The sequence below is a fragment of the Lynx rufus genome, unplaced genomic scaffold, assembly GCF_022079265.1.
Source record: "Lynx rufus isolate CCGP_SWC_20201006 ecotype Redwood Valley unplaced genomic scaffold, mLynRuf1.p SCAF_18, whole genome shotgun sequence".
Lineage (NCBI taxonomy): Eukaryota > Metazoa > Chordata > Mammalia > Carnivora > Felidae > Lynx > Lynx rufus.
This window is the reverse complement of record NW_025814832.1, coordinates 13,928,894-13,954,356: the sequence shown is the minus strand read 5'-3', so window position 1 is coordinate 13,954,356 and position 25,463 is coordinate 13,928,894. Positions and strand designations below refer to the sequence as shown.

The 25,463-nt window shown below is 36.1% G+C and overlaps 1 protein-coding gene across 2 annotated transcripts in view; it reads left to right on the top strand.

Annotated features, from left to right (window-relative positions):
- INTS2 (integrator complex subunit 2) overlaps positions 1-25,463 on the top strand; it is a 61,317-nt gene that overhangs the window by 5,289 nt on the left and 30,565 nt on the right. For both annotated transcript variants that reach the window (XM_047080926.1, XM_047080925.1), the window contains exons 4-15: positions 372-474; positions 1,790-1,903; positions 5,360-5,490; positions 5,970-6,143; positions 9,296-9,522; positions 11,867-11,992; positions 16,097-16,168; positions 16,252-16,366; positions 17,963-18,031; positions 19,751-19,885; positions 21,163-21,339; positions 22,126-22,234. In XM_047080926.1, the coding sequence (XP_046936882.1) occupies positions 372-474; positions 1,790-1,903; positions 5,360-5,490; positions 5,970-6,143; positions 9,296-9,522; positions 11,867-11,992; positions 16,097-16,168; positions 16,252-16,366; positions 17,963-18,031; positions 19,751-19,885; positions 21,163-21,339; positions 22,126-22,234 (1,552 nt within the window). The remainder of the gene's footprint in view (positions 1-371; positions 475-1,789; positions 1,904-5,359; positions 5,491-5,969; positions 6,144-9,295; positions 9,523-11,866; positions 11,993-16,096; positions 16,169-16,251; positions 16,367-17,962; positions 18,032-19,750; positions 19,886-21,162; positions 21,340-22,125; positions 22,235-25,463) is intronic.

The following is a 25,463-nucleotide window of genomic DNA, read 5'->3' as shown; positions in this document are numbered from 1 at the left end:
ATTGTTTATATTGTTTATATTTGTTATACTGCTTTAAGTTTACTGTTTTTTGCCTTTTATTGAGCTACAACTTTTGTAGGTGGCATTCCTAGTTCATTTGTTTGGCTTGTCTTTAATTCCAGATGTTTCCAAATATTTATATAGAAATAAATTATTGAGACCCAGATTGCCATGTCTGAATAATAATTAATGTGACTAATTGTGATTACATTCGATCAAATTTATCCAATACTGCATATTCTGCTGCGAGTATATTAATGACATATTAAGAGACATGATCTGTAAGCTCAACAGATAATTATAAAAATAGTGAGGGCTTATCTGAAATTAATAGAGTTCATCATTTCTTTTATTTGTTTTTCTTTTTTAAGGTGTCTGAGTCCAGTGGAGAATTTTTTTTTAAGTCATCTGAGCTATTTGAGAGTCCAGTCTATTTGGAGGAAGCTGCAGATGTACTTTGTATTTTACAAGCAGGTAATGACTGCTAAGATACATTACAAATATAGTTTCTTGTTATATGATACTGTGTAACTTCTTAACTTTGAATATTGTGTTATTTTACATATTTTATAAAAATATACCTTAAAAAATGGCTAATAATAGGACAATGATTTAGTAAATTATATTATTTCCATAGTATGACATGTTATGCAGCCATTAACAGAGTGTATTTGAAGAAATTTAATGATTTTTGAAGGTGGTCATAATATGTAAGTGAAAAAAGCAAAGGGTAAATTGATAAGTGGAATATAAAAAACTAAAAGTTAAGACAATGCCTGTGGGAGGATTAAAATATTTCAGTTTACTAATTTTGAATGGGATTAAAAAGGTGGAGGACATAAAAATGCAAAGATTTTCATGCAAGTAACTCTTGACCAACACTGCCGACTGTAGCAGTGGCATTGTTCTATATTGTGCTTTCTAATACAGTAGCCACTAGTCACATGTAGTTACGGTTTACTGGACATGTAGCCAGTGTAACTGAGCTATTTTTAATTTTATTTAATTTTAATTAATTTAAGCTTATTTATCCATTTATTTGTTTTTGTAAAAGGTTTTATTTTTTTTTTAATTTTTTTTTTTTTTCAACGTTTATTTATTTTTGGGACAGAGAGAGACAGAGCATGAACGGGGGAGGGGCAGAGAGAGAGGGAGACACAGAATCGGAAACAGGCTCCAGGCTCTGAGCCATCAGCCCAGAGCCCGACGCGGGGCTCGAACTCACAGACCGCGAGATCGTGACCTGGCTGAAGTCGGACGCTTAGCCGACTGCGCCACCCAGGCGCCCCTGTAAAAGGTTTTATTTTTAAGTACTCTCTCTACCCATTGTGGGCCTCGAATTTACAACCCTGAGATCCAGAGTCTTGTGCTCTATGGACTGCACCAGCCAGGTGCACCAATTAATTTAAATTTAAATAGCCACATGTGGCTGGACAGTTTGTTCTGGACTATGAAAAGAAAGTACCTTAATTTATTGCTTTTTTCCCCCTAAAGTTATTGCTCTTTTTTTTTTTTTTGATGTTTATTTATTTTTGAAGGAGAGAGAGACAGTGTGAGTGGTGGAGGGGCAGAGAGAGAGGGAGACACAGAATCTGAAGCAGGCTCCAGGCTGGGAGCTGTCAGCACAGAGCCCACTGCAGGGCTCGAACTCATGAACTGTGAGATCATGATCTGAGCCAAAGTCAGACGCTCAACCAACTGAGCAACTGAGGCACCCCTAAATTTATTGCTCTTAAATGATGTTTGTGAAATATCACTCCTTAGTAACATTGATTTTGTTTTCTTGTAGAGCTCCCTTCTCTGCTTCCTATAGTGGATGTAGCTGAAGCTTTGCTACATGTTAGAAATGGTGCTTGGTTCTTATGTCTGTTGGTGGCCAATGTTCCTGATAGTTTTAATGAAGGTAAAACGTAATTTTAAAATAGGATATTGAAGAGATTTGCTGGTGTAGGTTCAAGACCTATTTTTTGTGCTACAAAGAAATATTTATGGGCTTTCATTTGAGATTTTATCTCTGGAAAGTTTATTAGTGAGTATTCATTGTAGAAGTATTGGGTTTAGAAAATTTCAAAATTGTTTTGAGATTATCAATTTAAATATGGTAAGTATGCAATAGGGGTGCCTGGGTGGCTCAGTTGGTTAAACATCCAGCTCTTGGTTTCAGCTCAGGTCATGATCTCACGGTTTTGTATTTGAGCCCTGCATTGGGCTCTGTGTTGACAGTATGGTGCCTGCTCGGGATTCTCTTTCTCCCCCTCTCTCTCTGCCCCTCCCTCATTCACAATGTCTCTGTCTCTCTTGAAATAAACTTAAAAAAAAGAATGCAACCCCCAAATTTTTTTTTTGCCTTTAGTCACCAGTGCAATAATAGGATAGTAAAAAATACTAAAGAACTAGAAGATATAGTCCGATGCTTATGGAGCAATGGGAAGAAGACTTGTCTGTGAATTAGCCAGAATACAATACAAGGCATAAGTAATCAGAAATAGCAGCAATCAAACCCTTTGGTTTTTAGCCTTATTGTTGTCAATTTACAAAAAGGATAGAGTCAAAACTGAGAAAATCAACTAAAATTTTCACCTCTGTTTCAAACTACTACTGATTGAACATTGTTGTTTGGATCTGTGTGATATTGAAATAAAAACATTCATTGAGCAAGGTTGTGAATTGGGAGCCAAAGAGGAAAAAGCACTGGATCTGGCGGTTGTAATTTCTAGTTTTGTCACTCACTTTTTGTGTATCTCCATCAAGATACTTCCATTCTATAAAATGAGATATTAATAATAACATTTCCCTTACATTTTTTTTTTAATGTTTGTTTATTTTTGAGAGAGAGAGAGACACAAGCAGGGGAGGGGCAGAGAGAGAGGGGGACTGAGGATCCAAAGCCGGCCCTGCACTGACAGCAGGGAGCCTGATGCAGGATGAGATCATGATCTGAGCCAAAGTCAGATGCTTAAGTGACTGAGCCATCCAGGTACCCCTCTCTTACATTTCTAAGAGATTTATTGAATATATCATAAGGTATGTAAAAGTTCTTTGTAAAAACTGTCTTATTGTTGATTTTCTGTCTACATTGTCTATCAGTTACTAAGAGAGGAATGTTGACATCTCCAAACATAATTGTGGATTTGTCTATGTCTACTTTCATCTTGTTTTTGCTTCACTAATTTTTAAAAAAGATTTTATTTTATTTTTTATTTTGAGAGAGAGAAAGTGTGTGCGTGCGGGCTGGGGAGGAAGAGAGAGAGAGAGAGAGAATCTTTTTTTTTTTTTTTTAGAGAGAGAGGGTATAAGTGAGTGAGGGGCAGAGAGAGAGAGAATCCCAGGAAGGGCAGAGGCAGAGAGAGAGGTGGGTCTCACCCAAAGCAGGTCTTGTGTTCCCCTGAAGCGGGGCTCCAGCTCACCTGAAGTGGGGCATGAGCTTACCCGACGTGGGACTTGAACTCATGAACTGTGAGATCATGACCTGAGCTGAAGTCAGATGCTTAAAGACTGAGCCACCCAGGTTCCCGGGAGAGAAAGAATCTTTAAAAAAAAAAATTTTTTTTAATGTTTATTCATTTTTGAGAGACAGAGCATGAGCTAGGAAGGGGCAGAGAGAGAGGGAGACACAGAATCCAAAGCAGGCTCCAGGCTCTGAGCCATCAGAACACAGCCCGATGCGGGGCTCGAACCTGTGAACTGCAAGATCATGACCTAAGCCAAAGTCAGACGCTCAACCAACCGAGCCACCCAGGCACCCCCCGGGAGAGAAAGAATCTTAAGCAGACTCCACACTCAGCGCAGAGCCTGGTGAGGGGCTCAATCTCACCACCCTGGAATCATGATCTGAGATGACATCAAGAATTGGATGCTCAACCAACTGAGCCACCCAGAAGCCCTGCTTCATTAATTCTGAAGCTATGTTTGGGTCCATGTACATTTAGGATTGTTATATCATTATGATGAATTAAGCCTTTTTCATTATAAAATATTCTTCTTTATCCTTGGTAATATACCTTCTTTTGAAGTGTACTTCAATAATACAGTCATAGCAGCTTACAATTAGTGTTTGTATGGTATATATCCATCTTTAAAAAAATCTGTATCTTGGGGCACCTGGGTGGCTCAGTCGGTTAAGCGTCCGACTTCCGCTCAGGTCATGATCTCGTGGTTTGTGAGTTCGAGCCCCACCTCAGGCTCTGTGCTGACAGCTCAGAGCCTGGAACCTACTTCGGATTCTGTGTCTCCTCTCTCTGCCCCTTCCTCACTTGTGCTCTGTCTCCCTTTGTCTATCAAAAATAAATAAATGTATAAAAAAAATTTTAAAAAAATCTGTATCTTTAAGGTGGGTTTCTTATAGACAAGTATAGTTGAATCTTGTTTTTTAAAAAAACTTAGTTGCAGTCTCTGCTTTTGGAGTATTTAGACCATTTATGTAGATCATTCAATGTGATTATTGTGGTAGTTAGATTTAAGTGTATCATCTTGTTATTTGCTTCCTTTTTCTTTTCCTTCATTTGGATTGAAATTTTTTAGGATTCCATTTAATCTCAACTACTGTCATGTTAGCTTTATGTCTTTGCTTAATTATTTTCTTGGCATTTACATTTCTTTATTGTTGGGTTTAAATTTTTTTTTAATACTTATTTATTTTTGAGAGAGACAGAGAGAGACAGAGTGTGAACAGGGCAGGAGCAGAGAGAGAGGGAGACACGGAACCCGAAGCAGGCTCTAGGCTCTGAGCTGTCAGCACAGAGCCTGACGTGGGGCTCGAACCCACGAACTGTGAGATCATGACCTGAGTTGAAGTTGGATGCTTAACCAACTGAGCCACCCGGGTGCCCCTCCCCTTCTTTTAGCTCTTTAAAGATGTTGTTATATTGTCTGTGGTAGTTTAATTTCTCTTGCTCTGTATATGTTTCTGTTTTCCTCTGGCTGCTTTTATTTGTCTTTTCTTTGTGGCTGCTTTTAAGATTTTCTCTTTTCCACTGGTTTTCAGAAATTTGCTTATGATGGATCTCAATATTATTTCTTTGTGTTTATCCTGCTTGAAGTTTATTGAACTTCTGGTTTTATAGTTTTTATCAAATTCAGAAAAATTTCTTCAAATATATTTTTGTTTTCCATTCAGTTTTTCTTTCTGAGACCCTAATTATATTTGACTACTTGGTATTGCACCACAGGTCACTGTTCATTTTGTCTCTTTTCACTCTTTGCTTTATTTTGACCAGTTTCTTTTGCTATGCTTTCAAATTCCCTGATGATTTTCTTCTATAGTGTCTATTCCGCATAAATGATTAATTCAAAGACTGAAGAAATTCTTTTTAACATTCTACTTAAAAGCTTAAAGTAATAGAGGCTATTAAATGTTCAGTTTGTAGGGGTCTCATAAAAAATGGAGAACGACAAGATGAGGAAAGTCTTGGAGGAAGGCGCAGGACAGATGCCCTACGCTTCTTATGTAAAATGAATCCTTCTCAGGCCCTCAAGGTCCGAGGCATGGTGGTAAGAGATATTATTTTTATAAGACAGAAGCCTTTGTATTATGACCAGGAACTTTCCCAAGATGATTTGAGAATCTTGTAGAGATTTGGAATTACTTTCCTTTCTGGGTTTTTTTTTTTTTTTTTTTTTTTTTTTTTTTTTTTTAACGTTTATTTATTTTTGAGACAGAGAGAGACAGAGCATGAATGGGGGAGGGGCAGAGAGAGAGGGAGACACAGAATCGGAAGCAGGCTCCAGGCTCCGAGCCATCAGCCCAGAGCCCTACGCGGGGCTCGAACTCACGGACCGTGAGATCGTGACCTGGCTGAAGTCGGACGCTCAACCGACTGAGCCACCCAGGTGCCCCTCCTTTCTGGGTTTTTGTGTTTTGTGATATGTCCTCCTCTAAACTTTAAAAGCTTTAAAACATCTAAACACTGAAGTGTCCTGGCTCTTTTCCTTATGAGATTGAGTTCAGTTTGTTTTCTTTGCTGTGTTAGGTAGAAGAATGTCACTTGCCAGGCCTTGGAGTGGCTTTGACATTGGATCATACTAAAAATGAAGCTAGTGAAGATGGAGTGAGTGACTTGGTTTGTTTTGTTAGTGGTTTGCTTCTTGGAACAAATGCAAAAGTCCGGACTTGGTTTGGAACTTTTATCCGAAATGGACAGCAGGTGAGATTAAAAATATTTATAGGCTAAAATTAGAACTACCCTACGACCCAGCAATTGCACTACTAAGGCATTTATCCATGGGATACAGGTGTGCTGTTTCAAAGGGACACATGCACCCCCATGTTTATAGCAGCATTATCAACAATACCCAAGTATGGAAAGAGCCCAAATGTCCATCGATGGATGAATGGATAAAAAAAAAATGTGGTATATATATATATATATATATATATATATATATATATATATATATATATATATTTGTGTGTGTGTGTATGCACACACACACACACACACATATACATACAATGGAGTATTACTCGGCAATCAAAAAGAATGAAATCTTGCCATTTGCAACTACATGGATGGAACTGGAGGGTATTATGCTAAGTGAAATTAGAGAAATTAGACAAAAATCATATGACTTCACTCATATGAGGACTTTAAGAGGCAAAACAAATGAACATAAGGGAAGGGAAACAAAAATAATATAAAAACAGGACGGGGGACAAAACAGAAGAGACTCATAAATATGGAGAACAAACTGAGGGTTACTGGAGGGGTTGTGGGAGGGGGGATGGGCTAAATGGGTAAGGGGCACTAAGGAATCTACTCCTGAAATCATTGTTGCACTATATGCTGACTAATTTGGATGTAAATTTTAAAAAATAAAAAATAAAAAAATAATATTTATAGGCTAGGAATCAGGATATTTTGGCAACTAGTAAAAGAGGAAGAAACACTTTTAAAATGATGTCATTAGACCAGTGCTTCTCACACTTCTAGTCTTAGGACCTCCTGACATTTTAAATCACTGAAGGTACCAAAGGGCTTTTATTTATGTGCTTTTTATCTATTGATATTCATGATATTAGAAATAAAACTGAAGGTTATGAAATACCTAATTCTTTAAAAATGGCAAAAATAACTTTTTAATAATAACCCTATTAAATATGAACATATTTTTAATGAAAAATAACCATATTAAAAAAAAAGTGAGAAGTGTTGTATTGTTTTATATGTTTGCAAATCTCTTTAATGTCTGGCTGAGTTGAATATTTGGAAAACTGTGTTGTACGCTTGTGAGAAAATGAGGGTAGAAAAGGCAAATAATGTTTAAGGAGATATTTTTTACCTCTGGACTCTCTGAAAGAGTTTTGGGAATCTCTAGGGTTCTGGGACAGATCCATGAGAATAGGTCATCAAAATAAGTTGTTATTATAGTCTATAATTTTAATATGTATCTTTTTTTATTATGGTAAAATATACATGATATAAAATTTACTGTTTTAATCATTTTTAAGTGTATAGTTCTGTGGCATTAATTACATTCACAATATATTGCAACCATCACCACTCTTCATTTTCAGCACTTTTTCATCATCTGTAACAGAAACTCTGTACCCATTAAACAATAATTCCCTATTTCTCCTTTCTTTCAGCCCCTGATAACTTCTTTCTACTTTCTGCCTCTATGAATTTGACTATTCTAGGTACCTCATATAAGTGGAGTCACACAATATTTCTCTTTTTAGGTTTGGCTTGTTCTATGTTTTCAAAGTCCATGCATGTTGTAGCATGAATCAGCATTTCCTTTACAAGGCTGAATAATACTCCATTGTATGTATATACTACATTTTATTTTTTCATTCATCTATTGATGAATATATATTATATTTGGCAACAGTTTTTAAGTTGCAAAATATTTCACTTTTTCAAAGAACATTTCATGGTAACTCTGAAAACAATCCCTATGAAGGAATCTATGCAGACTGATTTTTATCTTGTTGATGTCAATGAATTAGACAGTAGCATATGTACTGCTTAGTCCTCCAGCCTATATATTTTTTAAGTTTATTTGTTGCTTTTGAGAGAGAGCGGGAAAGAGAGAATCCCAGGCAGGCTCCACACCATCATTGCAGAGTCCAGTGCAGGGTTCAAACTCACAAACTGTGAGATCATGACCAGAGCTGAAATTGAGTCAGATGCTTAAATGGCTAAGCCATCCAGGTGTTCCCACTAGCCTATTTTTTATGCTGCTGGCTCACCATACTTTTCTGTAGACAAGTTCTACTTTATTTCTAGCCCATTTGAGAACTAATTTTAAGCCTTGATTTCTAAGGGGAAGTTAACATTTACTGCACACCTTCTATATGCACTGTGTTAAGCACTTTGGTATGCTCATCTTGTTTGTGATTGTCCTTTATGTGCAGTAAATTTTTCTTATTTGAAGCTAATGTTATTAAAGCAGGTTTATCATATTTTACTTAGAACCATTTTAAAAATAATAACTGACATCTGCCTAGTTCTTTACAATTTAGAACTGCTTTCATATGTGTTACCTTTGTTCATTCTTTCATCTATTTAACAGATACTGTATGCTTGCTATATGTCAGGCACAATGTTAGGCCCTGCCAAGTAATAGATGACTAAGATGTTATCCCTGCCTCAAGAACTATGAGGGTGATAGACTTATAAACTCCTCATTACAACAGCCCTAGGAGTTAAATATTACCATTATTATTTTTTAGCATTTACTTATTTATTTTGAGAGAGAGAGAGAGAGAGCGCGAGCGCAAGCCAGGAGGACAGGGGCAGAGAGAGAGGGAGAGAGAGAATCCCAAGCAGCCTCCACAGTGTCACGCAGAGCCCAATGCCAACTGTGAGATCATGACCTAAGCCAAAATCGAGTTAGATACTCAACCTGAGCCACCCATGCACCCCAGGAGTTAAATATTATTAATATTCATTTCCTTGTCATTAAGGACACTGGAGTTCAGAGAGTTAAGTGTACATAGTTAATAGCAAAGCTTTGTTTAAACCCAAGATGTCCTGTCTCCAAAATGTGAGCACTTTCTACTGTATTACATATGACTCAGTTAGTCATTATGTATTTGAAAGTATTTAAATGACATTTTACAGTTCAAATTGTCATTAACTTAGTGTTTTCTGTATAGCCAATCTGGATTAGTGTGAATAGAGTGTTCTTCAAATGAATCAGTGAATTTTCAGTTTTTAATCAGTTGGTTAAAATGAGATTCTACAGTTACGACAGGCTCTTCAAAAGGGTCAATTTCAAGTGTTTAACTGGGGAGCTTTGTTTGAATGTCCTTTTGACTTGGTAAGTGCTCCATGCTCTATATTTTTTACAGAGAAAAAGAGAGACCAGTAGTTCTGTCCTTTGGCAAATGAGAAGGCAGCTTCTTCTGGAGTTGATGGGCATTCTTCCCACAGTAAGAAGTACCCGCATTGTGGAAGAAGCTGATGTGGAGATGGAGCCCAATGTGTCTGTGTATTCGGGGCTGAAAGAAGAGCATGTTGTGAAAGCCAGTGCACTCTTACGTCTGTACTGTGCTTTGATGGGGATCGCTGGACTCAAGTATTCAATAATTTGATATTTTACCTTTTTATTATTTTATTTTCTTGTTTTTAATTCCAAGAAAGCGAGCCAAAGGCCTTTTATTCAGAGGATTTGGGTTTTCTAATGGGCTTAGGTAGCAGGCTGGCTCATATCAAGAATGAAGTCCTTATATCAAAAACATTCCTAGGTGGGATGTATCCATCTATTTTTGTCAGATTGTAAATAGAATTATGTGAATATGGGAAGGGCCAGAGCAGTTTAAGAAATGTATGACTGGGGCGCCTGAGTGGCGCAGTCGGTTAAGCGTCCGACTTCAGCCAGGTCACGATCTCGCGGTCCGTGAGTTCGAGCCCCGCGTCGGGCTCTGGGCTGATGGCTCAGAGCCTGGAGCCTGTTTCCGATTCTGTGTCTCCCTCTCTCTCTGCCCCTCTCCCGTTCATGCTCTGTCTCTCTCTGTCCCAAAAATAAATAAACGTTGAAAAAAAAAAAAAAAAGAAATGTATGACTTTAACACAGCTTGACATGACTATAGTGAATGATCTGTGAGTGATGCTTTACGTAGCCCATGTAGCTAGTTGAAGTAAATCTCTCCTGTGTTTCCTTTCACAACTGAAATCATAAATTATTTAAATTTGATATATTGTGATTATATTTATTTATTTATTTTTAACATTTATTTATCTTTGAGAGACAGAAAGAGAGTATAAGCAGGGGAGGGGCAGAAAGAGAGGGAGACACAGAATTCGAAGCAGGCTCCAGGCTCTGAGCTGTCAGCACAGAGCCCAATGCGGGGCTTGAATTCACTAACCACGAGATCATGACCTGAGCCGAACTCAGATGCTTAACCGACTGAGCCACCCGGTGCCCCAATATGTTGTGATTATTAAGCACAAGATTTCTTAGTTAGTCAATGCACTACATCCTTTTGAGTAATGTCCTCAATTGTTACATATACAGTCCTCACTTTGCATGTCTCTGATAAGTCTGGATTTCACTTACCACACTTAGTGTTGGCTTAGTTAAATAACACTGCTGCCTCAACAACTAATGTATCAGTTACTATGATACATTAGCCAAATAATTGTATAAAGTACAAACTTTGCTGAGAGCTCTTCAAGCCCGAGTCATTATGTAAATAACAGATGTACATCATGATCAGTGACTAATCACATCATGTCGTTTAAAGTTGTTGGCGACTGGTCACTGCCAATCTGTTATTCGGTTGGTGAACATACAACAAAATGCATAGTTGAACTGTCACCTTGTCTCTCAGTGACACCTTGTCTCGTGTTATTTGAGGAAAATAATTGAAAGAAGGAATCGGCCAAGAAAGATGAAAATGTAGCAAAGAAACAAAAGGTGGTAACACTGAAAGTGACATTTGAACCAAACATAAATAGAAGAAATAGCTGACTGTGAAGATGTTAACACTGCTGCCATTTGAGAAACACTAGATATGTATCCCATGAACTTAGTAAAGGTGCCCTTGTCAACATGAATGAAGAAAGTCATTGTGGAAGAAGGATGAAGTCCCAGAGGAAGTGATGCCGGCAAAAATCTTCACCTTAAAGGATTTTTCATGACTGAACATAACAAAGAATAAAATGTTGGAATCAGATTCAAACTTAAAAAGGGCTATGACAATTCATCAAGGATTAAGAAAGAGGTTCACTCCACATTATGATATATAGAATGAAAAGAAGGCAAGGGCTATTCAAACTACTGACAAATTTTTTTTTTACAAAGAAAACACTTTAATTCCCAGTGTTTGTAATATTTTCAATTACAGAGTGCTATGTAAATATTACTTAGCTATTTTTTCCATTTCCCTATGTATTATGACTAAGAGGAGGTTTTCAATGTTTTGACGTTTTATTATATATTTTTTACACTTTTTTTTTAAAGTTCATTTATTTTAGAGAGAAAATGTGAGTGTGAGTGAGCAGGGGAGGGGCAGAGAGAGAGAGGAAGAGAGAGAATCCCAAGCAGGCTCCACACTATCAGTGTGGAGTCCAATGCAGGGCCCGAACTCACAAACCATGAGATCATGACCTGAGCTGAAATCAAGAGTTGGATGCTTAACCGACTGAGCCTCCCAGGCACCCCTGAATGGTTATTTTTATGGTCCCATACTACTCTGCCAAGTGAGGATTGTGTGTATTTGTATCTGAGGAAAAGCACTGGTTGTAAGTGCAACAGTTTTGCTTTTAATGACTTAAGATATTAAAGACTTTATAATATGAGGTATCTTTATAAAGATCAGAATTCATATCTGAAAAGTTAAACTGTTTGGGAAGTCCCTTCTTCTTCCTTCCTCTCTCAACTAAGAAGAATAAAGCCTAATAATATATTCATTTTTTAGACCAACTGAGGAAGAAGCTGAGCAATTACTGCAGTTGATGACAAGCCGTCCTCCTGCTACACCGGCTGGGGTTCGCTTTGTTTCGCTTTCCTTTTGTATGCTACTGGCCTTTTCTACACTTGTCAGGTACTTTACTGTATAGGTTGCTCTATTTTCTGAAGGTCTGATTTTGTTTGCCTACTAAAATGCATGTATAGCATTAATTAGGAGTGTACTAAAAAAAATTGGTCCAGGGATGGACATTGGTATTATCTTTTAGTAAATGGTGTCAATAGCATCAATTGTATGCCAGTTAAAGAGTCATAATAGTTCTTCAACATTTGTTAAGGCAAATTCCCTTACTTCCTGTTTCCCCTTCCCTCAAGGCAACTTTCAGTTCTTTTAGTGGATTGTTTTGTTTTTTTACTTCCATATCTTTAAATACTGTGTTTGTATTTGCTGTATTTTGATCTTGATTTTTCAATTTTAGGAATAATTGTTGATTTCCTACTGTGTATGAAAGATGAAGAATTAGTTCTCCTTTCTTCTTTTCCCCCTAGCACATCTATATGTCCTTCCCATATTCCCATTCTCCTAGTACAGTTATATTGCAATTTTGCTTTGGCAAATACTTAGTTGTTCATATAATACTATTGGGAGCTCAACTATGTAATAGATGATTACTTTTCTTCTGCAAAACTTGCTTTTTGCATTAATAATTATCCTGTATTTTGTTTGTTTTCATTTGTTCTTTATTCTTTGTACTTACATTAATGGAACCTCATACTCTGCCAGTCTTAACCTCCTCCCAAGATATTTCCCAAAGCATTTCCAAGAATACCTCCCAAGGTATTTCTTAAGGAAATCTCTCCTCCTAACTGGCTCCAGTCTGAACTGGTTAGCTCTGCATCTGGTACACAGCTCTTATCCTGGAATTGCTCTTCATTATTATTTTCACAACTTGCTTCATGTCTCCTTTTTTGGATTTCCTGTTTCCTGCATCTCATATGTCCTTCTTTTAATTGTTTTCTCATTTTGCTTGTTTAGAATGGATATGTGGGAGGTCAGTTATTTTGAGACTGGGTATTTCTGACAATGTCTTTATTCTACTTTGGAACATGATTAAGTTTCATAGAGTTTAGAATTTGAAGCTGGAAGTAATTTCCCTTGAGAATTTTGAAAGTCTCATTCCATTGTCTTCTGACTTCCAGTGTTGCTGATGAGAAGTCTGATGACATTCTGATTCTTGTTTTTTGTGTAGCCTGTTTTTTTAAAAATATGGAAACATGGAGGATTAACTTTTTGTCCATAGAGTTTTGAAATTTTTTGGATGATAAGCCTTAGTGTGGGTCTGTTTTTGTCTGTTGTCGTAGATATTCAGTAAACCCTTTCAACCTGGGAACTCATGTCCTTTAATCTAGGAAATTTTCTTAAGCTAATTTGTTGGTAATGTTCCAAATGGCTTTTTTTTTTCTGTCCAAAACCTTCTCTTACTTAGACATTGGATTTCCTGAAATGATTATCTTATTTTCTTATCCTTTCCTGTTTTCCTTATCTTTGTCTTGTTCTCCTTTTTTTAAAAAACAGCTTTATTGAAAGACCATTCACATACCATAAAATGCACCCATTTTAAAGTTTATGATTTAATAGATTTACGTGTATTTACAAAGTTGTACAACCATCACCACAATCCAAATTTTAGAACGTTTTTCTCACTCTGAAAAGATACTGTTCATTCTACCTTCTAAGATTTTTTTTCAACTTTTAATCCTCTGTAGTTTTTGATATCTAAGAGTCTTGTTTGTTCTCTGGTTATTTCTTCTGTATAGTAGCTTCACAGTGGCATGCTTTCTCTGATACTAATCATAATGACTGAAGAGATTTTATTAGTACTGTTTCTTTTCTAAGTTTTTTTTTCCTCCTTTTTTTTGGTCTCTATTTTTCAAGTTAGAAAGTTTTTTCAAGGGTTTGATAAGTCTCTATTTTCTTCCTTCCTTCCTTCCTTCCTTCCTCCCTCCCTCCCTCCCTCCCTCCCTCCCTCCCTTCCTCCCTTCCTCCCTTCCTTCTTCCCTCCCTCTCTCCCTCCCTCTCTCTCCCTTCCTTCCTTCCTTCCTTCCTTCCTTTCTCTTTCTTTCTTTCTTTCTTTCTTTCTTTCTTTCTTTTCTTTCTTTCATTCATTCATTCATTCATTCATTCATTCATTCTTTTGTGGGCTCCATGCCCAGCATGGGGCTTGAACTCACAACCCAGATCAAGAGTCACATGCTCTAATGACTGAGCCAGCCAGGCGCCCCAGGGGCTTGATAATTCTTGATTGTTTATATTTAAATATAAATATAAGTAGGAAAATAAGTAAATAAATAAATAAATATAAGTAGGAAACTGATAAGCAGATTAGAATCTTTTAATGTATAGGTAGCTCTTTGGGAAACTTATCAGATTCTTAGAGGAGACTTTTGTCTTGTGTAGAGAGCAAAGGCCTGACAAGAAACCCATAAGCAAAGTTAAAAAATGAGGGTTAGGGAACTAAGCTTGTAGTTTAATCATTCACTTAATTCTCCTACATTTTGAACGGTGCTTCAGATATCCCTGGTTGTCCCTTAGTTCAAAGACACCTTCTTTTACCATCTCCAGAGCATAAATCTTCAGTCTTCTCTCTGCTGGGGGAGGGGGATTCATCTAATTGTGTAGAATGGAGGAGGTGATCTGGAGGTCTACTACTTATATAGACTGTTGACCTTTTTAATTTAGGCTGTGTCTTCACTCTTCCTCCTAGAACTGCCTGGAGCTGTCAGTTCCTAAGCTCTTTGGGGATTCTGTGGTATAAAGTGGATTGGCTTTTCCTTCCTGCCAGTTGAGTATTCTGCTTTCTTGCATCTGCTGAATCAGTTACCACTCTTCCATATGTTCTCTTGCTTCCAGTATTCTGTGTTGTTGTCCATTGTCATCATCATATGCATTTATGCCTTTTAGGAAAATCCCTTTAATGTAGTTTGGGGTTTTAGGAGGGTGTGAAATTAGGTAATAAAATGACGTGATTTCTCTTTTCCTGAAGTAATTTCTAAACATTATCTCTAATCTTCATTACTTTTAAAAGGTGGGTATTTTTATTTGTATTTTTGGATAGGAGAGCTAAAGTTCAGAAGGATCATTTAAATTTCTTGTTTGAGATTAACAGAGAGAGGATTCCTACTGAGGCCTGCCATGCTCTAAAGGCTATTATCTTTCTACTACATAACACTGTCTTTTTTTAGAGCAGTGATTTATGTAGAGTTGAGACTCACCTTTTAAATTTTCTTAACTTGGGTTAGCAGGCTTTTCAGTTGCTTTTGTTTTATCCATTTATACTGCAATGAAGTAGAAGAAAATCAATGCAAATTATTTTCACAAGTCAAAGTTGACTTGTACCTTTTGATGTAAATCTAGGAATGCCCTTTTAAAAAGTCATTGTTGGTATGTTTTTATAATCATTTTTTATGTGTGATGAGCCCATGCCTCTTTTTTCTTTTTCTTTTTTTTTTGAATAGTGCTCTCTTATTTCTCTATAGTTTTGAGTTCTGCTCAAAATGTTTTTTACAAAAAATTTTTTTTTCATTTTGTTTATTTGAGAGAGAGAGAGAGAGAGAGCACAAACAGGGGAGAGGGGCAGAGGAAGAGAGAGAGAATTTCAAGCAGGCTCCATGCTCAGCACAGAGTGTGACGTGGGGCTCAGTCCCACAACTTAGGATCATGACCTGACCTGAAATCAAGAGTCAGACACTCAACAAATGGAACCACCCAGGCACCCGTCTGCTCAAAATGTTTTTCAAAATTAAATTTTAATTACCTTGTTACTGATCTCATACTCAGTTTGTGACTTTTTGGTGATTGTTTTAACACTAGATTTTTTTCTATATGAAATATCAGCTGTTAATGCAGTTTTTCTAACATTTTAATCCCAAAAGGTCTTTGCTTTTCAAAAAATGTGAGGAAGTTCACTTTCTCCAACTTGTAAATGCAGTAATTAAAACTTTGAGAGGGTTTGACTGTTCACATTCATAAAGAAAAGCAAAGGCCCTTATTCTTCATCTCTGGAACTACTTCATTATTTCAGTGACAGGTAATAGCCATTTCAACAAGGAGTTAATTTAAATTGATATTTCAAAATAGCGAAGGAAAAAATACTATCTACTAAAAAATAATTCCAGAATGCTTTCTCATTCTTATGCTAGTATCTCTGATAAACCATTGACTTTTTCATGTTTTATATAGTACACCTGAACAGGAGCAGCTAATGGTAGTGTGGCTAAGTTGGATGATAAAAGAAGAAGCATATTTTGAAAGGTAAGGTGACTCCATTTGTTTCAGTTAGTAAGTTTTTCTTAACTTCTTTTTGGAAATTCATATTTTCTTTTTTGTTTCAACAGTACATCTGGCGTCTCTGCTTCTTTTGGGGAGATGTTGTTATTGGTCGCTATGTACTTTCATAGCAACCAGCTTAGTGCTATCATTGACTTGGTCTGTTCCACTTTGGGGATGAAGGTAATTTTCTTATCTTCTTTCTAAGGAAGGTGTTTCTAGGTGGGGCATTTTCTTGTAGTGTACAGTATATTTTGTTTCCATTTTGAAGTAATTTTAGTTTAATAGTTTGAAATTTTATCAGGAAAAAATATATGTTTTGAAAACATTTATTTACAAGAATAATAGATGTTCGATATAGAAAGCATGAGAATACACAAAGGAAGAATATAATTTCATTTTTCAAGATATCAAGGATACTTCTGTTCACATTCTGGTGTCTATTCTTTCTTTACATTGATATATTTTTCAATTTTTCAATTTAAAGAACTTAACCAACATGTGATGACATATCCTCATATCAATATATATTCTAGGGTGCCTGGGTGGCTCAGTCGGTTGAGCGTCTTACTTCGGCTCAGGTCATGATCTTGCAGTTCACGAGTTTGAGCCCCGTGTCGGGCTCTGTGCTGATAGCTCAGAGCCTGGAGCCTGCTTCAGATTCTGTGTCTTCCCCTCTCTCTGCCCCTCCCCTGCTCACACTCTGTCTCTCCCTCTCTCTCAAAAATAAATAAAAACATTAAAAAAAAATTCTGATACAATATCATTTTTATTATGGACTGCATAGTAGTCTATCATATGGACCAATCAGGATTTTCTTAATGGATCCTTTATTTGCCATGTAGATTTCTTACTTTCTGAATAGTGCTTAGATGATTATCCTTATTTATGTAAATACATACATAGGTACTCACATATGTTTATCTTTAAACTTGTTTTTTAAGTAATCTCTGCACCCACCATGGGGCTTGAACTCACAGCCCCAAGATCAAGAGTTACATGCTTTACAGATTGAACCAGCCAGGTACCCCCTTTAAACAATTTTTGGATTATCTCCTTAGGAAAAAGTTCTAGAAGGCAGTTACTAACTAAAAAGAATATAATGATATTAATATAATTGCCAGATTATCTTACTGAAAGTTTATATCGGTTTAACTGTTCTCATTAGTGCACGAAAGTACCAGTTAACTGGACTCTCACCATCACTGGGTGTTATGATTCTTTTTCATCTTTACATATTTGATTGATGAAAGATGGTTCCACTTACTTTGCATTTCATCGATTACTAGTGAAACTGTGTCTTTTGTGTTTTTTTAAAAGGTTTTTTGTATTAGTTTTTTTTAATGTTTATTTTTATTTTTGAGAGCAAGAGAGACAGAATGTGAATGGGGCATGGGGGAGAGAGAGAGGGAAACACAATCTGGAGCAGGCTCCAGGCTCCAAGCTGTCAGCACAGAGCCTGACGTGGGGCTCGAACCCACGAGCAGTGAGATCATGTCCTGAGCCAAGGTTGGACGCTTGAGTGACTGAGCCACCCAGGCGCCCCAAAAGATCTTTATTTTCACTTATTTTTTTAAGTAGGCTCCATGCCAATGTGGGGAGAGAACTCAAAACCCTGAGAGTAAGAGTCATATGCTGTACCGAATGAGCTAGCCAGGACCCCCAAAACTGTATTTATTTGAACTTTAATTTTATATATCACAGTCATTTTAGATAATAAATTTATTAAAGTGTGCTTCATATGTTTTTATGTGCTGAGAATTTTTTTGGTTGTTTTAGATTGTAATTAAGCCAAGCTCCTTGAGCAGGATGAAGACTATCTTCACACAGGAAATTTTTACTGAGCAGGTACTTCTTTTAACTTTATTCTTTAGGTACTTCTTTAATTTTGTTTTACAACATTCATTTGGGGAAAACTTGCATATCTCAGTTTAAGAGTATACTATAGTCCTTTAGTTTCCAATGATAGTTTATTTAATCTCTGAAACTTCTGTAAAGAATAATCCCATTTAAAGTTTACTTTTTTGAGAGAGAGAGAGGGAAGGGTGTGGAAAGGCAGAGAGAGAGTGAGAGGGAAAGAGAGAATCTCAGCAAGGAGCTGATGCGGGGCTCGATCCCACAACTGTGAGGTCATGATGTGATCTGAAATCAAGAGTGGGGGAGCACCAGGGTGGTTCAGTCGGTTGGGCAACTGACTTCAGCTCAGGTCATGATCTCATGGTTTGTGGGTACAAGCCCTGCGTCGGGCTCTGTGCTGACAGCTTGGAGCCTGGAGCCTGTTTCGGATTCTGTGTCTTCCTCTCTCTCTGCCCCTCCCCCACCAATGCTCTGTCTCTGTCTCAAAAATAAACATTAAAAAAAAATAATAATGAAATCAAGAGTGGGTTGTTTAACCGACGGAGCCACCCAGGCACCCCTAAAGTTTACTTTTAAAGTATATACTACATACAAATGTATGTTTTAAATTTATATTTTTTGGAGATTTTGAGTAAATACTAAGAGTATGGTCTTAGATGTTGATGGTAAGGATCTCACATAGAGTAATCATTTGGATTTGTCAAGAGAAAAACAAAATATAGACCTGTTTAAACTTTTAGGCTGTAATGTTCATTTCTAACTAAATTATAAGCTAGAGTGTCTACATTCCTTATTCTTGTATTTACATGTTCTTATTTGGCCTTAGTTATTTTGTCCATGGGTAATCTTAAGGATATTTTGTTTTTTTTTTTAGCGAGGAGACAATTCTGAAATTTAAAATTAATTCCCAGAATAATTTGTTAATGTAAACCTCAGATAACAAAGAACATACATGTCTTAAAAAATGAGATTCGAAAATACTCATGGATGCATAACTGTGTTTATTTTAGGGTAATACTCTCATCCCTATACCAAACTCTCTTTTCTCTCCTCAATGTACATACACTCCCACGTACAGACACATATGGTACATAGGAGACTCATAAGTTATTTTTTATGTGTTTATTTGAACTGACTAGAAGATGACTTTGGGAAGGGTCTTTGAACAACCATTAGAGGTCTATGCATGACAGAATGAGAATGACAATAAAAATTCCTGTTTATGTCAATGTGATAATTTATATCATATATAAAGAATTTATATCACATATAAAGAACTGATACTTTATAATTGACATATGTTTTTCAAAGCACTTTTTCCCCCTCACAAAAACCTTTGAGGCAGGTAAGACTATATTGTTCCATTTTATAGATGTGAAAATAGACTCCAAAGATAAAATGACTTATGTAAAGTCACTGAGTCCAGATTTTATGATTCCAAATTTTAGATTTTTATTTTACCTTACTACATCACTGTCAAACTATCTATGCTTAAAAACAAATTTAAAAAATTAGAGTGCTTTACAAATTCCTAAATGTATGCTGCCTCATCATTCAGAAGTATTAATTACCATGTAATTAGTTTTTCTCATTCATTCCTAAGGACCGCATTTGTATTAAATATTGACAGTCTACCTGCTAATCTTCCCTGTTTCAGAATAATTTTATATTTGGTTTTATCATATGTATTAATATTGTTTTCCCTTTTAGGTTGTCACAGCTCATGCTGTTCGGGTCCCTGTCACCAGCAACCTGAGTGCCAACATTACTGGATTTTTGCCCATTCATTGTATTTACCAGCTTCTCAGGAGTCGTTCCTTTACCAAGCACAAAGTGTCAATAAAAGTATAACCTTATAGTTATATTTCAAGCTACAACCCAAGTTAATGTTTTTTTTTCCTAGTTCTATTTCTGTTTATAGGCTTCTGTGGATTTTGTGTATAAAATATGTCTAATTACTATCCATTTATACATAGTAACTAGGACTATGTATAAATGTATGTATAGTTAATGTCAGATTTTAAAAATAATATAATTCTTAAGTTATTGACAAAATGTACAATGGTACTAACCCATTTGAATTTTCAATAATAGCATGTGGCTATTTCGTTAAAACTTAGTAAGAAATTGCCATTTTCTATACTTTGGTTTTCTTTACCAAACAAAGTTTCTTGTCAGCCATGACCAGCATTTGTACTTTTGTCACAAGGATAGCTAACACCTAACATACATATTTCGATATATTTCCAGTTACTTATAGTTGGCTATATCAAACAGTTAAAAGGTCTTCTAAAGAAAAGGATAAACCCCAAAAGTAAAGAAATCTGAGCCTTTTCTGGAGGCTCTTTAATTTATAAAGAATAATGAACACTTATATGCATTGATATATTACCTTTAACTATCCTTGTTTTCATGATTTAGTGAAGTTGTTTTCCAGGTAGATTGTATCTTCTGCTTCTTTATATTTTTAACAAATGAAATAGAAAAGATTTAAGAGTCTGAATGCACACCCACCATATCTACATGTCCTCTATCTGTGTGTAGTTAAGTGATAGTCTCTCCCATAAGTAGTTGCCAAGGCCACTTTTTTTTTTAAGTAGTCTCTAAGCTCAGTGTGGAGCCCAGCACGGGCCTTGAACTCACAACCCTAAGATCAAGACCTGAGCTGAGATCAAGAGTCAGGTGCTAAACCGACTGAGCCACCCAGGCAACTCATCACTTTCTTAATCTATCTGAGGATTTGCTGTAAAGAGTTGTTCCTCTCCCTAAATTCCTCTGTGCTATGGGGTCTATACCTAAGTATAGATATAGTAGTGACTTACAATATTTTTCCTACTACTTAAAAACTAATAGACTAAAAACCCAAAGTCCATATTTGAAACCCAGACTGATCATCATTTTAGATTTATCTTCTACTAGACAATAGTCTTGATTAAGATATAACAAGTAATTCATATTTTTAAATCAAAGACAGTTGTGAAACTGGGTAATATATTTATAACTGCTAAAAGTTAATAGTTTCAGTGATTCATAAATCATGTAAAATTGTATGTACTTATTAAATTTTACTTGCTTTTTCTTATTGCCATAATTGATTTAGTGCCTATAACCTTCTTTTTTAGGACTGGATTTATAGACAGCTGTGTGAAACCTCTACTCCACTCCATCCTCAATTACTTCCTCTGATTGATGTATACATAAATTCCATACTTACTCCAGCATCTAAATCTAATCCAGAAGCCACAAATCAGCCAGTCACAGAACAGGAGATCCTCAGTATTTTCCAAGGAGTCATTGGGGTAAAGTAGTTGTTCTTGTACATTTTTCTGATTTTTATTTTATTTTATTCTTCTGACTTGTTTCATATTATTTCTTTGATTATTAGAGGACTTCTGGGTGGTTCTGAACTTTAAATGAGATAAAATTTCTTCAGCTCACTTAGGAAATTTATAGGTATGTTATTAGTTCCAAGTGGTTTGTTGAAGAGGCACTTTTTGAGGAGTTCTTTTAAAAGGTCCGTTTTAAAGTCTAAAGAGTGCCCCAGAGAGTGTGTGCTTAACACAGGACTCTGTGACATTACAATACATTCAACAGATGTTTGTTTAGCTTCCTGGGAATCTAAGATCTACTTAGATTCAATTGGGCAACTTGAAGAAAATTTTTTTTTGTCCATTTCTTAGAAGGAAAAGATGGTTGTATTTTTCATAAATATATTCAGACGTAAAATATATATTTTTTAGGAGTTATGTTCTTCATGGTGATTTCAGGTAATACTTGAGACTCCAGTAAACCTTTTTCAGAAGCAGCCTGATAGAATTGCTGTTGAGGAAAGCTGAAGTCCTTTTTTTTTTTTTTTTTTTTTTTGTCTTAAAGACTGTTAAGCATGTTGCCTTTCATCTTCCATACCATCTCAAATTTAAACTTCAAGTTGTCTCTGAGTTTAATACAAACATGGCAGTGTTTCTCCCATTTTATCTGCTCTTGGGAATAGTAACACTGAATAGTCTATGTTAAATGATTTTACCATCAAAAAAGCAGTCATGAAATTTAACAGTATTTTAAAGTATTTATATTATTACCTCCAGGGTGACAACATCCGTCTTAATCAACGTTTCAGTATCACAGCACAGCTTTTGGTGCTTTACTATATACTGTCTTATGAGGAGGCTCTCCTAGCAAACACGAAGACTTTAGGTAAGGTGTACATGTATATAGGGGAGTGTTTCTAGTGATTGTTCATTTGATTTGCTTACATTGTGTTATTTTCCAAGCTGTCATGAGAAAATAAGGTCTAGTATACTAACAAATTCCAGTATCATTCTGTAGTCTTTGCAATGTAGGCATTATATACTCTGATGCATAAATACATGTATGTATGGGCACATAACCACCCCTTGAGGCTCAGTCTTCTTTTTTTTAGCAGGCTAAATTAATAATGGCCTAATTGCCTATATTTTAGCAATTTAGTGACTCTACTAAGTACCTATAAATTAAGAGATAAATCTGAAAGAAGTAACTGAAATTTTTTTGCTTGATTTCAATCTTTGCCCTGCCTTCCTTCCATTAGTGTGAAGAATACCAACTATTCAAAAACAGGAGAAAAAAACAACAGAAGAGTTTCATTTTGCCATTAAAATTATCACTGAACTGGGCTTTCAAACAGCAACTTTAATATCAGAAGATCAGATTTAACATAGAAGATATTGGTATAAAGTAGTATGCTCTTCTATATTTGAAAAAGAAAATTCACCTGTGTTTTAGGCTTGCTAAGTGTATGTAGTTCCATACTGAACAAAAAGTGTCATTAGAAAGCTGTAGGCATTTAGTATGTAATACAGGGAAAATTCTTGTAAGGGCTGTTATTTTGCTGAGTGATTTTACTTTTTGAGAGCTATAAATCAAAGTTACTATTCAGTGTTTGGTGGGTCAGTTTCTTTTATTTATCTTAAGTATTGGGTTTTAAGAATACTGTGGATTTCTCAGCTGCTTTCTTTCCTGACTATAATCATTAGGGTTATATGGACGATATCCCTTAACTGTAATTATAATCTTAGTCATATTAGCCACAAGATGGGCTAATAATAGGCAGTAGATAATAGTCTCTCACTTTTATCCACATATAACTAATTCTGTTAAAAAAAAATGACACTTGTGATTCAGTAGACCATAGAAGAATAAATTACAAGAAGGTGGTCTGGGGGAGAATTCAGACCATTCACACTGTAGCTGGAACCAAGATACACTCTTATTTTTTATATAAATTAATGTCTAGCAAAAAAATTTTTTAATACAGGAACGTACAGAGAGTAGTATAGTCAACTCTTATGTGTATACCATGCAGAATTAACAAGTACTCAGGATTTTTAGGACTGGAGCAATCTTTATATATTCCAGTCCCCAGTGATATGCTTAGTTCAACTCTGTTCCTGTTAAGCCTCTGTTCTTTACTCAATAATCTGATGGATCTCAGTTGGAAAGTTAAGGATTTTAGGTTAGGAGTACAACTTGGCCTGGATTGAATCTGGGAAAGGAACTGGGGCATTAGAGGAAAGTTATTAAGTTTTTACAAGATTCTAGGGAAAAGATAGTGGTGTTTTGGACTGATAGTGCATATGTATTTTTCAATTAGAGTTGAAATGTTTTGCTGATGAATTCATGAGATTTGAGAGACCTGAGCCAAAGTTAATGTGGAGCCTTTTGGCCTGAGCCTAAAGGACAGAATGGCTATCAACTGAAATAAAAGAGCCAGGGGAAGGAGCAGATTTGTGGAGGATCAGGAGCTCAGTTTTGGACATGTTAATTTTGAAATGTGTGATAAACTTTCAAATGGGGATGTTAAGGAGATAGTTATATAGACTGGCCTGAATTCAGGGGAAATAACTAGACTTTGAGATTCTTCAGCATATGTATGATATTTAAAATCATGACATTAAATAGGATCACCAAGGACAAGAGTAAAGTGTGGGAGAATCAGGAGGTTATGATGTCCTGGAAGCCAAGAGAAGATGTTTCTGAAGATACAGTGATCCCCTCTGTCAAATGATGTTTCTTTTTTTTAAAAAAAATTTTTTTTTTCTTTTCAATGTTTATTTTTGGGACAGAGAGAGACAGAGCATGAACGGGGGAGGGGCAGAGAGAGAGGGAGACACAGAATCGGAAACAGGCTCCAGGCTCTGAGCCATCAGCCCAGAGCCCGACGCGGGGCTCGAACTCACAGACCGCGAGATCGTGACCTGGCTGAAGTCGGACGCTTAACCGACTGCGCCACCCAGGCGCCCCTCAAATGATGTTTCTAGTAAGTTAAGGTTTAGACTGAGGCTCAGCTGATGACTGCATATTGCTTGCTGGATGTCATTTGACTTTTACAGTTTTACTAGTAAAGTGGTAGGAGAAAGCCTGATTGTAGTGAATTGAAACGAAAAGTAGAGGAGATATACTGAAGACAGTGAGTAAGGACAGGTCTTTGGAGAAGTCATAAAGAAAGGAAAGCAATGAATGTGATAATTGGAGAGGAAAATGAGGTCACGAGAGGGCTTCTTCTTTTTTTTTTTTGAAGGTGAAAGAGTTTAGGGAATGTTTGTATGTTGTTGGGAGTAATCTAATGGAGAGGCAAGGTTGATAATGCTGAGGACAGAACCCCTGGACTGATGTCCTTGAGAGGTGATGGATGTGGAAAACAAATAGAGAGATCTTTTTCTTTTTGGTTGAGGAGACTTTTTCCTAGTCTAGTTTCTCATCTCCAAGGGGAATAAATAACTGCAGAATATGTCACAACATGAGAGAACTTTGCTCTTTCACATTCAAAATGGTAATTCTGCCTCACATTTAATTCCTACATGTGAAGTTATATTCTGGTTTTAGTACATTGTTAAATGTTCTGTGGTTTTGGCCCTTATAATAAAAATTATTGGGATCCACCAGGTAGCTGAAGATGCTCACATATGGAATTCTGAAATTTCAGTTAGAACCAAGTATTGGATTATCATAGCCATTAAAGTGCATGTGAGGGTATCTGGGTGGCTTAGTTCATTAAGCATCGACTCTTGATTTTGGCTCAGCTCATGATCTCATAGTTTGTGGGATCAAGTCATATATCAGGTTCTATGCTGACAGTGCAGAGCCTGCTTGGGATTCTCTATGTCCCTCTCTCTCTCTGCCCCTCCCTCTCATATGTGCACGCTCTCTCTCTCTCTTTCTCAAATAAACATTGGAAAAAAAGTGCATATGTGTCTATATATTTTTCGTATGCACATATATTTTTGGTTTGTTTAAAAATATTTATATTTGTTTATATTTATACCATGTATATTAATTTTAGTTAAATATTGTATTGATCCAGAAGAATATATGTAAGAAATAGAGTGCTATAATAAATCCCAGTGTACTAATACCTAATTAAAATATGAGCATTACCATTATAGTT